The sequence below is a fragment of the Sporothrix brasiliensis genome (genome assembly GCF_000820605.1).
Source record: "Sporothrix brasiliensis 5110 chromosome Unknown Cont18, whole genome shotgun sequence".
Classification (NCBI taxonomy): domain Eukaryota; kingdom Fungi; phylum Ascomycota; class Sordariomycetes; order Ophiostomatales; family Ophiostomataceae; genus Sporothrix; species Sporothrix brasiliensis.
The window spans coordinates 1625671-1641507 of NW_024467137.1; the positions used below are offsets into that span (position 1 = coordinate 1625671).

General features: G+C 53.4%; 4 protein-coding genes across 4 annotated transcripts; 3 read left to right on the plus strand and 1 right to left on the minus strand.

The window, feature by feature from the left end:
• Positions 1-3822: 3822 nt before the first annotated feature.
• SPBR_09078 (uncharacterized protein) lies at positions 3823-5290 on the plus strand (the record flags this gene model as incomplete). Its single annotated transcript, XM_040767204.1, has 2 exons — positions 3823-4715; positions 5164-5290. 2 exons carry the CDS (start codon positions 3823-3825, stop codon positions 5288-5290), a joined length of 1020 nt encoding a protein of 339 aa, XP_040619452.1.
• A 458-nt stretch (positions 5291-5748) lies between these two features.
• SPBR_01752 (uncharacterized protein) lies at positions 5749-7035 on the plus strand (the record flags this gene model as incomplete). The annotated part of the gene is made up of 1 exon (XM_040760062.1): positions 5749-7035. One exon carries the CDS (start codon positions 5749-5751, stop codon positions 7033-7035), a length of 1287 nt encoding a protein of 428 aa, XP_040619453.1.
• A 3970-nt stretch (positions 7036-11005) lies between these two features.
• Positions 11006-14293, minus strand: SPBR_01263 (mitochondrial escape protein; the record flags this gene model as incomplete). Its single annotated transcript, XM_040759574.1, has 1 exon — positions 11006-14293. One exon carries the CDS (start codon positions 14291-14293, stop codon positions 11006-11008), a length of 3288 nt encoding a protein of 1095 aa, XP_040619454.1.
• Positions 14294-14841: 548 nt separating this feature from the next.
• SPBR_01958 (uncharacterized protein) lies at positions 14842-15708 on the plus strand (the record flags this gene model as incomplete). The annotated part of the gene is made up of 1 exon (XM_040760267.1): positions 14842-15708. One exon carries the CDS (start codon positions 14842-14844, stop codon positions 15706-15708), a length of 867 nt encoding a protein of 288 aa, XP_040619455.1.
• Positions 15709-15837: the final 129 nt, after the last annotated feature.

Below are 15837 nucleotides of genomic sequence, written 5' to 3' on the forward strand. Positions count from 1 at the left end.
TTTGGCGCTTGGACGCCAGTCCCAATGGATTTGTACCGCCGTGCCGCGCATTTTCCTTTTCGGTACGTTGATCTTGACTTTGACACGATAACACTTTTGCTACCCTTCTGGGCACTTGTTTGTTAATCAAGGCACCTTGTCATGGAGATATCTAAAGCGCGGAATGAAAATGGGGGGCTCGAGACGAACAAAGAAGAAGCTAGTGAGCCAGGGAGTGAGGAGGGACAATAAAAATGGGGGCAACGAACTACCAGAGCCAGAAACCACAGACACAAAACAGTCAGATGGCCCTGACCTAAAAATACAAACGCAATAGCGCCGTATGGGGTCAAGGACAACAGCAGGGAGGTCATGGGCGTTGAAAACGAAGCACAGAAAAGGAAGTGGAAAGGAAGAAAAAAGAAGACCAAATAAAAATAAAAATCAATAACATTATGCATGCAGGACCCTTGTCAGTCGCTGGCTGGGATACGACCTGAAATACACGCGGAAACGAATAAAAATAAAACACAATCACAGCTTAAAAATGCAACTCTCAAGGCTAGTGCAGACGGGGAAGGAGGCCTAGAACAATACCATGCAAAACGAGATGTCCAAACCGCGCTGAACAGTGCATGGCTGATCAGGGACATCCTCCGAGCGGGGCATGATGTTCAGAAAACAGTCTAGACGAGAGCAATGGAAAAGGGTGTACAGCTCGTACATCAAACCTGCAAAATCAAAGAGAGATGATGTCGTCGCAAACAATAACCGGGAACAGCCTAGGCCGGAAAGAGCAGTACTTTAGACAGTAGGACGTGTTGGAAGAGGCCCGAGAAAGCCATGCAGCGGAAACTTGTTAAGATCGACCTCTTATGAGAGGACGCTCAGCATTGAGAACAACCATAAACCGTACTGCTTCCGTCGTGTCAGCCCACGGACCTATCACAAGCGCCAGTCGCTCAACAACTGCATGTAATAATACGGTGAAATAAGAAACGGGCTAGTGTTGCAAACGAACAATACGGTAGCACAAAAAAAGAACGAAGAGGGAAAACGAGGGAGGGGGACAAGAAAGAAAGCAGCAAACTGAAAACAGGGCACGTCACCTTGTTGTGCTGGCAGGCCATTGTCTCATGCACGTTAGCCATTCTAGGCTACTGTTTGTTGGCCTGTTGTCCCGCATTGGGACCAACCGCCCGTTGTCGCTTTGTTGTCGCACGGATTGTCAGCTCGCTGCCCTTATTCGCGATGTCTGTTGGGCGCGTATTTTTCTGATCCTGCGGAGGAGACGCAGCAATAGCAGACGTGAGGAGGCTCACGCGCTAAGAAGGCAGCCTGGGGCGTGACGCGGTACATGAACTTTCATGCTGAACAGTGTGACGGGGAGGACGGCGCAAACAGCAGCTTGAAGTACATTGTATCTATTGACGCCGATGGTGTTTCTTGCAGCACACCATTTCTGTCTTGTTGTTTTGTTCAAACGAAACTTTACGGATAGAGCGGCTGGTATCCCTCGATCGCCCCTCCCTCTTTTAGCATCTGTCTGTTGGTTTGTCGTTTTGCATCCCTCCTTCCTAGTTTTTTTGGGACGTCTGTTTACCTTTGTCCGGGATGGGAAAGAGCTCCGAAGCAAAAACACCAAGAACGCAGGGCGCAAGGGGAAGGAGCATACAAAGAGAGCAGGAACAGGGAGAGAATGGCTCCTATTGTTTGTTCTGCGCGTCGCCTTGTCGCCCAGGACGCATTCGATGAATGCAGAGAATGGCATGGATGGACGACACATCGCGACTGGCTTTGGTCAGGGGAAACCAACGGTGTGCTGAGATGCATGCATTCCCAGTAAAGATCCACAGACAAAGAAATGAGTCAGTAGTCGTCCAACCGGTCAAGGGGCTCCTACCTTCAATGCTGTAAAGGGAAGCTGCGATGCAAGCGAACGGCATCGAAACCAGAAGGTGCGCTCAGGCAGCCTCGTTTCGTGCACGAAGGGAAGGAGCAGGCCAGGCATGGCTCAGGCTCTTTCCTACACTGATCCTGTTGTCCTCGCTTCCCCAAGTCGCCTTTTTCACATTCGTATTTGTGCGTACTTCTTTGTATTTTCTTACGACCCCCACGACCTCCTTTGAGCAACCGTCCTACCAACCTCATCCGCCCTTGGACTTCCGTCTCCGCGATACGTCTGCCTCTTCTTCCTTTTGAGCCGCCATGCATCACACCCCGGAGCTCTGCTCCCCCTCCCCGAGCTTGAAGATGGTCGCCATTCGCTTCTAGATCAACCACTTTTCCACTTTCGCCTTACCTCGTCGATCTCTCACGGCTCTGGAGATATTGACCCAGTCTGTGTTCAAACTTTTTCGAGGCATGTTCGTGATCCTCCTTTCGGCCATTTCTCCACGTTGGTCTGCACGCTTTGACAAACATCAGCTCCTATCGCAATAGTTGCTCTTTCTGAGAAAACGCCGCACGACTTGATTTGATGCACTCTTTCTGCTCCCTCTCATGTGCCGAGATATCACATATCTCTTTGCTGGCAAGTCTGACACATCCAATCGCATGACCGCTAGCATACACTTTTCTCAGCTATATGTGACATGTTATAGCGGTGCGGCCAGGCCTGGATTGTTGCTTCAAACTCACAATATCCCGGCTCCTGACTCGTCCGTTGCAATTGCCGTCTACTTGTGCTTGTTGTATTTTATTCGCAAGTACATCCAGGTACCCTGTTTCAGTCTCTTCTTGCCTCTTGCTTTCTTTCTTACTGCTCATTTTCGACCATTTATCGATATATTTTAATTCTCTTCAGAGAGAGGCAACGGAGAGTGATACCCACAACTTATCTCTTCAGACATTTCGTATCGGCATTTCTTCGACTTTCATCGTCCTCTGTTTTCTCTTTCCAGACCAAACGCCTGCCAGTTTGACCCAAACGACAGGCATGTTTGGTTCCGGTGAAACTTTCGACATCCGCAACCTATTCTCTCTCTCTTTTTTTTTCGTCTTTTTGCGGCCGCTGTTCGTCGTCTCATGCACATTGACTGAACCGAGCGGCGTACACCGTTCAAAACACCGTCGTCACCGTTGACCTTAGGAGTCTCCCGTACCATTCCCTAAAGTATTTGCCGATTTTGTCTCAAAATCCGTTTCTCATTTCTCATTTCCCTTTTTTTTTGGTCTTTACAAGAGTTTTTCTTTGCTTCATTGCTTCTCATTGCCGGGATTGACCCATTTGTTTCTTCGTCCCTCGTTTGTTGTCATACGAATCCATGTGGCCCTATTTTAGGTCTCCATGCCCTCTGCCTTTCTTTCTTTCTTCTCCCTGAATCTTCCTGCAAACCACACATCCTTTGTTGTCTTGTATGGATCTCCTCTCCCTCTCATTCTCTTTTATCTCCACCTACACTGGAGTTATGTTTGCTGCCCACGAATAGAACTCCCGTCTCTTTTTCCCTTCCTATTATATTTGGACGTCTCTCACCTGACCATCCCTTGTTTGGCAGCTGCCTTGTTTTGTCCTTCCTTTTTGCTCTGTACCTTCCTCGTTATATACAACCCGTTGTCCTACTCTCGACTGAGAATTTTGTTTTTTCTACCGTCTTCTTTCTCTTCGGTTTCCTCCCCTCTCAGTTTCCGGTCCCCCGGTTTATCGATCTCTTTGCTGCACTGCGTCTCGAGCCGCTTACTTTATTTCTCTTCCTTGTCCTGCACCTGCCCACCCGAGAATAGACGCATTCTGCCCTCCGTCTTCGTCCTTTTGGTTTCAAATCAAAAGTGCAGCACAAAGCTCATTGTGTGCTCCAGCTCATTATTTCACTATATCCATTCCAACCCCCGACAGCAGATATGACGCTGAAAACTACTAGACCCGTCGATGGCGAGACGCCTGACGAAGGTCCAGGCGCAGCAAGGAGAAACGGATCGCTGGGCCACCGTTTTGCACCGCAAGGTCGACATATCGCATCACCAAAAACTGGTTCGCGTGCCCAGGCCCACAGGCCTCCTCCTTTGGATCTCACGCCACCGCCACCACCAAGAAATCTCAGTTACAATGCTCATAGCAATGATAACGAGCGTGTCCAAGGTCGTGGTGACGGCGATCCTGGAGATGGCAAGGACTTAGCAAGTGACAGCCGGGACAACACACCTGGAGGCACTGCGCCTCTACCAAGTCGGAAACGGCCGTGTGACTCTGCAACACCGCCAAGTGAATACGAAGACGACGAAGTAGACGACGAAGACGGGGACATCGCAGACTCTCGATTCGATATGTCTGTTACCCAAACTCCCGTGCTGTCTGAAGGCCATCTTGCGGACGACTCGTTTTGTCTCTGTAGAGAGCAAAAAATCCCACGTCCTCGCAACGTGTTCATGTTGTATCGACAGAGTTACCAGTCTCAGGTCGTGGCAAGAAACCCCGGCATCGCGAATCCGGACATTTCCAAAATTATTGGCAAAATGTGGAGGGAGCTGGATGGCAAAGGCAAAGCGTACTGGAAACAACGTGCCGAAGAAGAAAAACTACGCCATCGAGAGATGTACCCAGATTATCGCTATCAACCCAAGCGAGCAAAGAAGAAAAACACCAGCGGGGAACAGCAGGGCACTGCGTCGTCGCTTGGCAGTGAGAGTCGGAGCGGCGCAGCCGGTGATGGACCGGACTTGGGTACTTGTGACAAGTGTGGCCGCCGCCTCAAGGCGCCGCCTCTTTCGTCACGCTCCATCCCTAGCTCGGTTAGGTTGGCCCCAACTCCATCCTCACCGTTTGTTGCTCCTCACGGGCGTATGCAATCAGCTTCGTTTGACGGCTTCGATGTGGATGAGGATCGTTCTCGCCCTCCTCATCCCAGTCCCAGCCCGAAACAGCACCAGTCGCCTCCTCGTGGTCGTGGTGCCATCTCGAGAGAGGCCGTAGGAAGACGACCCTTGCCACCGTATGGACGACCGGGTTCGGTGGGCGCTGTGCCCCGTGGCTATCCAAGCCACAAGATCGAAGACACCTATGCTCCATCTGACCAGAGAATGCGGCACTATGAGCCACCTACTCCTTTCTCGGCACAATTTTCTCCTTACGAAAATGGTGAGGGTAGCATGCACCCATCTTACATGCGGCTGCCATATCGCCCTGCCTCCGACAATATTTCGTCTTCGCTTAACCAAATACCTCATTCAGCATCTGTGTCGCAGTATCCTTCCTCAGGTCCTGCTCCTCCGCCAGCATCCCCATGGATGGGACCTCCACCACCGCCAATGCGCCATGCCCCACGAGGATATGCAGGGCATCCGCCGCCTCGTCATAGCTATGATACCATAGGGGGCCCTCTCACACCTGCATCGGGGCATCCAGCCAGAGGTGAAGGCCATGGGATCGTGCCTAGTCGGCTGCCACCGCCCACCCCACAAGACGGCTATGGATACTACCAAGTTTCAGGCCCCGGTAGTGCGGCTGCGGGACCTCCAACTCGTCCAATGCCAACACCAACTTCAGCTCAAACAGCATTCGGCAGGTCAACGTTGGATTCTGGCAGGATACCTGCTAGCAACCGTGAGCGCTTCCTCCAACAGAATCATTCGCGACCCACGTCGGGTTTCACCGACGAGTCTCTCAAGTTGCCCCCTCTCATGACTGACGTATCTCCGGCACTCCAAGTAGCCCGATTGTCGGGATCGAGTATGGCGCCAGATCAATCCGCTTCGAATGTCCGGGGATCCACCGGAAGCAATGGGCCCCCGACTGGAAAACTTGCTGCCACTCCTGCGCACTTTCAAGACATGCGCACTTTTGCTTCATCGCCGACGCCCATTGTGGCCAGGCGCGACGACGACGGAAATATCGTCGACAGAGACAGCCAGGCAAGCGGCATCCGGGCCATGGTAATGAGTGTGTCTTACCTCAAGAAATACGAAGTACTGCGCAGGATCTCTCCACCGCGGCCAGTGCCTCCTCGTCGCGGTCCATTCATTGCCATCGAGGGCCACAATGCTGCTCTTCGAGATGCTGTCGGCCGTATTGTGGAGCGAGCACTTGTCTCCTGCGGCGAGTGCAACATCCGCAGTTGGACCATGGCCCCTCTGGAAGGAGACGAGGCCGATGGCGTTGCCTCTGGAATTCATGGTACGCAGAAGAGAAACACAGACAGCGGCGTGGGAAGCAGCATCCATGGCGAAGATGTGAGCATGGCACCCAGCCCAGAGTCTGGTGGTGACTGCAACAGCCGCCGTGGGAGTACAAGCTTTGAGAGCGCCCACCCAACGTCGCTCTCTTTTACCATCAGCACGATCGAGGATCTTATGCGGCTCGTTCCAACCTGGCACAAGATCGCGACTGAAATCAACGATCACATTCACACGGATGGCGGCAGCTCGGAGATTTTGGGGTCGGTTCCGTTGTCGAGGAAGGGGAAAGACATCTCCAACGGTCCACCATCACCAGCCAGGTCTCCAATGGACTTGCGACTCTCGCCGGCCTCACTGTCTTCGGCATTGCAGAGTGAAGGTTCGTCCAAAGCATCTGAGAGCTCTCGGATGGTACAGACCTGTGACGGTTCACAAGCCTCTGCCAGCCCCTCCCTTCACTCGACAACGACAGCACTCGCAAATTCACAGCCATCCCAACTCTTGCCTGTGGCGCTGGTCACCACTGGATACAGCCTTGCCATTGCGGACAAGTGTGCGATTTCCATCCCCATCAACGACTCGTTCCCCCCCATAGCCCACTGGGAATACATGGCCGGACTATGGCGTGGCACACCAGGGCCAGACTTGGTGGTCTACGCCGATCCCTCACCACCGCCTTTAACCAGCAATGGGGCACGTGGCCCCACTGTCCACTTCATGGACCAAGAGGGCATTCTTGTTGCCCACATCCCGCCTCCCAAGACAGCAGTAGACAAGCAAGTTGGCAGCGCGGACCATAGCAAAGACACCAACAGCAACGACAAGGATGGTGATGATGATGGAAGCAGTGTCATGGACCAAAAGACGGAAAGGCGGTTGACGTTTGAGATCTTGGAGCTGGTGCGTTCGGGAAACTTTGGAGCATTTAAAGAAGAGACCTAGAAGGTGCTCTTTGTAGAGGATCGTGGATGACATGTACACCAACCAGCCTTTTGTAATTAAGTATTTGAGATGCCTTTGACTTCTATTAATTCAATTCTGTTCTCTTTGGTAATTCTGTGAAAAGCTTGATGAGATTCTTCTTGTACTTCAATCTAATGAATTTGACAAACAAAGTGAACGGGACAAAAGGAAATAACAAGCAGTTCCGCCCCAAGACACGCTCCACACATTGTAGTACATTCTATGCTGTCTTCGCCCCCAATATGTCCCGATCCCTGGTCTTAGTACATGTTCATCTCCCCGCACTTTCACCTGCCCATCGGCGTGCGTTGCCCTCGTCGCTCCTTCCTTTCCTTCCCTAGTTTCTCACTTGGTTATTTGTTCGGTTCGGACCGTCTGAAGCTAGTCGATACGAGGAAAGCACTAGGAAACCGGCTCGGTCCTTCCATTTCCCTTTAGGACGACGTCTCGTCAGGCCGGGGCGGATTCGGCATTGGCGGCTCGGGTCCCGGCTTGGGATTTGGTTTGTCGGCATTGTTGCCGGTCGTCATTGCCGAATTTGCAGCCATTGTTGTTTTGTGCTTTTGTGGCTTATTTTCGTGGTACTATTTTGAGCTGGAGGTGACAAAGCTTCCAAGTGATCAATGGCACTAAAGGTGAGTGATTGAAGTGTGCTTTCTTGAGCGGTTTTTGGAAGAGGCAGCCACCGAAGTTGCTGAGGGCCAGTCCTCACTGAGAAGGATGCTTGAGGTGTATTGGTAGCGAGATGTGAAATTTGACAAAAAAGGAAAGAAAGCAAGACAAAAAGAAACACCATTTTTAGAGGCCGGTGGTGGGCGAGCGTCGATATTTGACCTTGTCCAAGACGTGTGCTTTGCTCATATTTTTATCCTAATCATATGACGGAGCGAGCCTACGTTGACCCTCCATCACGACAAGGACCGAGTTTGTCGTCCTATTTGACATTTTAATTTTCTGGCTTCCTTGCCCCTTTTCCTGATATGCTTTGCATTTTCTCGTACTTTTCCACCCCCACCACTTTGGCTGCCTCTGTCTTTGCTTCACACACCCCCCCTCCCCCGACATCTGTCTGACAAACAATGTCTCCAACATCTACCACATACACATATGCACACATGCATGATGCTGGTAAGCGTCATGCAAGTACAAGCACAGCGTTTCCTATTCCCGGCCTTGTGGCGTTTCCTCTGGTGCTTCCCTTACTAGGCTCCTTTTCCGGCTTACCGGGACGCTATTACCTGATTTCTTGAAAGATACACAAGAGATGAAGCTCAATGCTCGCGAAGCACAAGTTACAGTATATATGTGATTTGAACAAAGTATGGTTCGACTAGCACGCAACATTCCATGGTCTGGAACCAGATGATGGGCAGCTGCGGTTCTTACGGGCTGGCAAAAAATCAAAAACCAGAAATCAGGCTGTCGGCTCCACACAGGCAGCAAGGGCACAAAACGCAAGAAACTGTACAGCGTCTCACACACTTTGTGATCTTGTTATCTCATTGTTTTAGGAGCTGTGGAGTGGAGGACTGTGGAGAGAATGCTTTGACCTCGAGGCATTCTGCCGTATCCGCTTCGGCCATGACGTTCTTCGGTTCATCTCTTTTTCTACTCTCTGTTAATCATGTCCGCACGTGGCACGCAAAAGCTTTTCTTTTGCAAGTGTGTTTTTTTTCCAGGATCATCCATTCTATATCTGTCAACGAGCCGCTGGCATCGAGCCGTTTTGACCCCTATAAATGTGGGCTCACCCAAGACACGACCACTTTGCGATCTTGCAAGTGTGGCAGGTATTGGATACAAAAGCACGAACCATAAAGATGCAGAGTCTGTTCATGATCCGTGCCGGTTCGTATCTCTGCGGTTCCCTCGTCGGTTTGTACGAAGATGCGCACGGATAGCAACCCTTGCCACCATTGCGCCATCGGTCTTGGTGTCATACTTCGTCTGGATAGAACCGATCTCTTTTGCTGTCTCCTGGGCTTATCCTTAGCAGGTGTCGTTTTTGCTTTTCATTTTCATTTTGGGCCGCTGTGCTGCCCGCTATCTGTGTCATAAAAGTTTGTCGCCTCGATGTTGCATACGCCAAATGCAAGTTTGTTTCGTCCTATTGTCTTTTGCCCCCCGAACCTTCAGAAGAACTGTTGCGATACCTTGCCGGTTCGCATCCTTCTCCTACATGCATAGCCCTACCAGTATATCTGTGCTATAGGAGGTGGTCACGAGGGACATTCAAAACCGGGGTGGCCTGTCTTGCGCGTCGTAAGGCCAGTTCTCCTTGCGACATGTCAGGTTGAGAAATCATTGGTACAAGGGAAACAGGTGACACGAGCTGCGTCGGACAGGCCAGACACGGCTTTGCATTAAACCCTGGTTTGCATTTTTGATATATAGCACCCTCAGGTGATCCTGCTGATACGGGGGAAAGGGTGGTCTACGGAGTGAAAGACGACGAAATTGTGCCATAGTGTCATATGGGAAGTCGCTGGCACAGGCTACAGTATCAAACAGTTGCGCCAGTGACGTATGTACATCATATATATTTACTCAGCAGAAAGCGTCAGTTAAGTAGGTTCCCTGATCAGAGACATAGTTGTACGCAGGCTGGAGCAGCGGTCGATGATGGAGGGCTATAGGTGAGCTTTGCACAGCCGGGTCATTCGAGGTCACATGGATGGCAAGTTGTTATATATTTGTCTATTTCTACTATTGCGGCAGTTGTTTGGTTTTTACGGCTCGTTTCCGAACCACGACCTTTGACCTCTTCGGGGCGCTCTTCATTGTCTCGCTGTTGCCTGGCCGGCAAATAAATGTTGAGGGCAAAGAGAGTAGATCAAAGAAAATCCACGCAGAGGAATCATTCGATAGACACGGGAACAGATTCAAACAAAAAAAAATTACCGCAAATCCCCAGAACCCCAGAACCTGGTCAGTATTCTTTACAGGGCTATCTCGTTTCTAAATATCACTCTTTTATCTTAGCTCAAGGGAACAGCCGAGACAAGCAGGACGGCGAACAATGATCATTCATTTCTGCCCCGGCTTGGCAACTGTGTCGATAAAGTAGAAAGAAAAGTCGGCGACAAAACGGTAAACCTGCCCAAGAAACGACAAAAATGAGGCCAGGAAGCAAAGGACGTCCGTTCACAGGAGACTACCCACTGCTCTGCATGACCCTTCTAGAAATTCTCTGCAGCTCGGCGTCGTGGCAAAGTGTCAGTGCGTGCATTGGTGCCGTCGTATTGTCGCGTTGCAAGCAGCTGTGTGAGAGGGAAAGGACTCTGCACTGACTGATGCTCTTGGTATCTTGTTTCAAGTCGATGGATAGCGATGGGGGCAAAAACAAATTGATTTGAGCAGAAAAGGAATGCCTTGGCAGCGATGATAGTAATACAAGTCAAACATAAACGAGATTGCTTGGGAGGACCGTGTTCTTTGACACAACTTGCGGCTTTCATCATCGGAGTTCATTTTACCCATAAAATACAATAAGATGATAAAATAAAATACTTCAGTGAAATTACACAACGCAAACGCCTAGCCATAATGACGAGTGGGAATTCCCGTGGCATGACAGCAAGAACGCCTCCTAACGTCTTGACAGAACGGAACCCTCGACTCCCATGAACCTCTTTGGCCAACCAAAGTGCATCCCATCTTGGCCAAAAACGCTATGACACTACAAGCGTTGCACCTTGTCGTTTTACATCGGGGAGCTCTTCTGCATCCCACCCCGACCAACTTCTGGAACATTATCTTTCACTTGCTCCAATATGGCGCTTTGACGTTCGCAATGAAATTACTTTTGTGAGGATGCCATAGCATTGTCTGAGAACAAAACGATAAATAATATTGTTAATAATTTGGGATGAGTGTAGATGTGAGAGCAGATACAGGCGTCAAAAAGGCTCCCGCTTCGCCCAAGAATGAAGGTGCAACGTCTACTTGCTCATGTCGCCTCGGACATGATCTTCTTAAGGCGTGCCATCTCTACCTCGTACGTCCGGATCTTGGTCTGCGACGCCTGAAGCTTGTCTAGCAAGTACGTCATCCGGTCGATCGTCTGCTGCGGCTGCTTCGGCAACGTGCCCAGCAGTGCCAGCTCCTGCTCGACCTTGGCCACCGTCTTGGCCTCGGTGTCGGCCTTTTCCGCCAACACGCCACGGTCGAGACGAGCCGCCAAGGCAGCATCGGAGCGGAGGAACTGGAACGCCGCCAGGTAGACAGGGCTGCCGGCCTTTATGGACTGCGGTCGGCCGCGGAACGACTTGACCGTCACGAGCTCAGCGGCCGCCAGGGCGTCAATGGCTGCAATGCCAGCATTCGAGGAGGCGAATGTGTCGGACAGTAAAATATCGTTGTAGCAAATGTCGCCGCCCTTGGCGCCAATCTCGCGCACGAGGTACCACGCTTGCTCAGCTGTCCATGCGCGGCTCGACGGCGACGAAGCTGCGGCAGCAGCAGGCGCACTGGACGACGAGCCACTTCCGCTCGACGTCGACGACGTCTTGGGCTGAGACAACAGGAACATCTTGATGATCTCCGAGGCGCTCTGCTCCACAATCTCCGACACGGCCCGCTTCGGCGACTGGCCACTCTTCAGGCGGCGGACCAGGGATTCGAGGTCCGTCAAGCGGCCACCAAGCACGCCGATGCAGCCGTCCAGCTCGCGGATGACGTCTTGGTGTTCAGGTGAGACCTGCGACTGCGAGGCTGTGGCGCTGATAATGCCAGGCACACCACCCTCGGCACCTAGGGCCGCCTTGGCCGCAGCTGTGTTGATAGTGCTCGGTTCACCGCTGACCCTTATCGTTTTCCTGGCCGAAGTAAGGCCCTTTACCTTGGCAACGGCCTTCTCAGTGAGTTTCTTCTCTGTAGGTGGTGCTAGCGCTCCTTGGGCAGCGTCTGCATCCCTGCCATCAGTTGTGGTCGTCGTCTTGCTGGTGTCGTCGCCATCTGCCTTTGACTTCTGAAACGGCATAATGACCTTGTCGAGGATGGATTGCTGCTTCGGCTGGGCTGCCAATTCGTGTGCCTTCTCGCGAGCCTTCTTGGCGTCAATAGCAATGTCCGCCGCCGCAGTGGAAGCCGGGGTCTCCGGCTGTTCCGGTTGTGGCTCCTCTGCACCACCCGCGGCAGCGACGACCTCCTCCTCCTCTTCCTCCTTCTCGGCCAGGTGGCTCAGCACATAGTTCATGGCCACTTCGGGCGACAAGTCACCTAGCGCAATCTGTCGGAACACACGGTCAGGCATGGCCTTGACCAGTGCCTTGGGGTACGACGTATCCGACGTCAGGAAGACAACATGTGCAATGTTTCCTTGCACCAGCGTAGCCGCCCACTCGGCGAGCTTATCGTAGACCGGGCCTGAGGCATCCTCGTTACGGTGGCCAAAGTTGTCCAGCACGATCACTGCCCGGCGCTCGGGGTGCGCTTCCAGATACGCATCCTCGTTGAGGTCGGCATCGACATCGGTCTTGTGGCGCCCGTCCAGGCTGACCTCGCGCAGCGCAGACGTGGCCGTCTGCAGAATCTTGGACAGCTGTTCGTCGAGTGTCTCGGAGAAACCCGTCTTGACACCCGTTGTGCCTTGCACAGCCAAATCAACTAGACTGCTCAGGTTGTTGGCCCACGAGAACACGGGCCGGTAGCCAATGGCTGTGGCAATTCTCTTGATTGTGGCGCTCTCGCCGCGCGCTTCGACAATCGGCTTGCAGTCGATGACGAGTACATCCTTGCGGCCCTTGAGTGCCTGGTCGACAACGAGCTCGTTCTTGCCTGAGCCACGCGGGCCTTGGACAACAATAAACGTCTCGGACGTCTCGAGAAGCCACGTGCGCAGTGCATCCAAAAGGTCGCGGCGGTGCGTCATGAGGGCGTCCTGTCCATTCATTCCGGGTCCCTTGCGACTCTTTCCATTGCCGATGCCCATGTTGTCAGCAGCCGTATCATACGAGTTACGGGCGTACGCGACGAAAGCACTAGTACGACCCTGGAGCCACTTCCAGAGCTGGCTGTCGCGCAGCGCAAAAGAGTGTTGCACGTGGGCGCGGATGAAGAACGACCGGATGGGGTCAAATACGGCGACCGTAATGGTCGCCAGGAGGGCAGCCAGAATCGGAATCACAATGCGCGGGTGGGATGTCAGCCAGTCCCAGATGTGGTGGGCGCGGGCGCGCGGCTCGTACGATGTGCGCAAGCGCGTGGTGCCGCTGACAACGAAACCGTGTAGACAGCTGCGTGCCATGACGGCATCCCGGAGCCGCATAAAGTCAATGGTGGCGTACCGCGGCAGGGTCTTGGAGTCAAAGGGCAGCGAGCTGATTTCGGCAATCTTGCCGTACCGCCGGAACAGGCCATAAAGAGTCTCGTGGGATAGCTCGAGGTTGGCGCTGCCCGACGCATCACCGACACCACCGCTGCCGGAAGAGGCTGCCGGTGGCGCACAAAACTCGACTCGCACTCGGCTGGACGGGACGCGCGACGCCAGGTCTTCGAGCCACGGCACGCCGCGCACGAGACCGGCACGCATGCAGCCCCAGAGCGGGTTGAACCATGGCCGCACGGGGTGTGCTTCCAGTGACTTGGCCAGACGTGACTCGATCTCCTCCAGATTGGTGTCTGCGGGATGCCGAAATTTGACAAAGACGCCGCCGTCCTTGAGGCGGGGGATGATCTCGGAGACCGTCAGGTCGAGACTGTCGGGGATCGCGCGCTTGACAAGGCTGACGGGGTCCAGCACAGACGCGATAGACACCATAAAGCCGGGAGTCGAGGGCGGAGAGGAAGGGGCGGGTGCACTGCTGTCGGGATCTTTGGTGAACCGCTTCAGAAGCTGCGAGATCTCGCCGTCGTTGTAGTCCGCCGACGTTCGCCAGGGCCGCCAGGCGAGGAGGTTGCCAATGCGGAGAGGGAAGACATTGTCGAGGAAGATGATGCCCTCGCCGGGTGAGGAGGCGATGTGGCCACTTTTGTCATCGCCTGTGGTAGAGGTTTCCCAGCGCCGGCCAGAGAGCACGAGCGATGTCACGGGCGGCACGCGTGCTCGGCGGGCAAGCTGTGTTGTTGCAGCTGTCGCAAACCCCGGCAAAGCTGTTGTGATCGACAGGGGTAAAGACGACGAGAGGTTGTGTTTCTGGGATAGAAAACGGCCCCCCTGAAAATGCGCCTGCCGCCAAAGTTGTTGCCCTTGCCAGGCCCGACGGGTGGCCGGCCGGAAGGTGCGCCCGAGGAGCATCGTGATGCTCCTGCCTTTCGCTGCCAGGTAGGGAAGGTCTCAAGGCGACTGCGGAGTCAATGATGAAAAGGAGCGGCTGTAGGTGATCCCTAATTTTACAATTCCACGGCTACGACAGAATAAAAAATAGGAAGCTGCAAAGCTACTTCGACTATCGTGGAATCCTACTTTTTGTGGGAAGGAGGGGAGCTTAGACGGCAAGAGCAGCCCACTGTTCGAGCTCAGTCAATGACCTCACAGTGGAGGAGAAGCGGCGTGCAGCTGCCTTTGTTAACTGTGCTAACTCAGAGGTCGATCTCCTGGAGTTTAGGTGGGGCCATCCCAGTCGACAGAACACAGTCGCTGGCCAATCAGAGCTCCGACCTCAAAAAATCACGAGCCGTCTAGTTTTTGACTTGTGTTGAATGGGCAGTGATTGTGTTGAAAGTTGAGATCTCATCAAGCATGAAGAAGACGTGCACGACTTGGGAACCAACTGATACACTACGGCGCGCCGATTGTATGTACATTTGACCTACTCTCATCACGAAGGTATATTCGTTCCCACAATGGGCTGGTTCTGGTCCAACAAATCGGCCGATGAGAAGGCATCGTCATCTCAGGCCTCACCTTTGCCTTCACAGCCTGACGCAGCGTCGTCATCACTGCCATCGCCACCGGCGGCTTCGCCAGAGAAGCCACCGACGGCAAACCCAGTCAATGACGGCAACCCAGAAAACGACCCGGAATTGCGCAAGCTCATGGCCATGTTCGAGAGCGGCGAGTTCGGGCTGGAGGATCCCGGAAAGACGGCAAATTCATCGCTATCAGCAACAGGAGCAGCACCCTCCAAACTCGCATCATGGAAGGCTGCCTGGTCGGCGTCGTCAGCGGGAGAGGCCTCTTCCCCCGTGGCCGAAGGCGAGGAGCCCTTTGAGCCCCGCGAGCGGTCCCTTGGCGAAGCCGTCCTGCCCGTGCACATGTCCTGCCGACAGGCGTTTGACCTAGCCTGGGCATGCCAGTCACCTGCGGGTCAGTGGCGCGCCGTGTACCGACATGGTTCCGTTCGGCAGTGCAGCGACCTATGGGACGACTTTTGGTTCTGCATGCGTGTCAAGGGATACGCCGAGGGTCCGATGAAGGAAGAGACCGTGCGCAGCTACTACCGCAAGAAGGAGATTGACCGGTACTATCTGCCGGGTAAGCCGTCGAGTGAGGACGTGTGGCGCAGCCGGACCGTCGATGAGGTGTTGCCACCAGGAGCCGTGTTCCAAAACGACTTTAACGTTGTTGTGGGCGGCAATGGCGGTGATAGCGGTCAGAAGCAGCAGACAGACGCACCGGTTGATGACAACGGCCGCGAGGATGCCAGCAAGATTTTGGCCGATGCAGAACGGCGCCGGCGTATCCGGGAGCAGATGGGCTACAACAAGTGATTTACGGAAGGAAAATTTGCATGTTTATTCACCGTTTGGCGTTCTGGATATCACAATGTATGCAACGATCACGAAATGAACTCCAGTCTTTTGAACCGGCAGTCGACAAAAGGCCACATATTCATACAG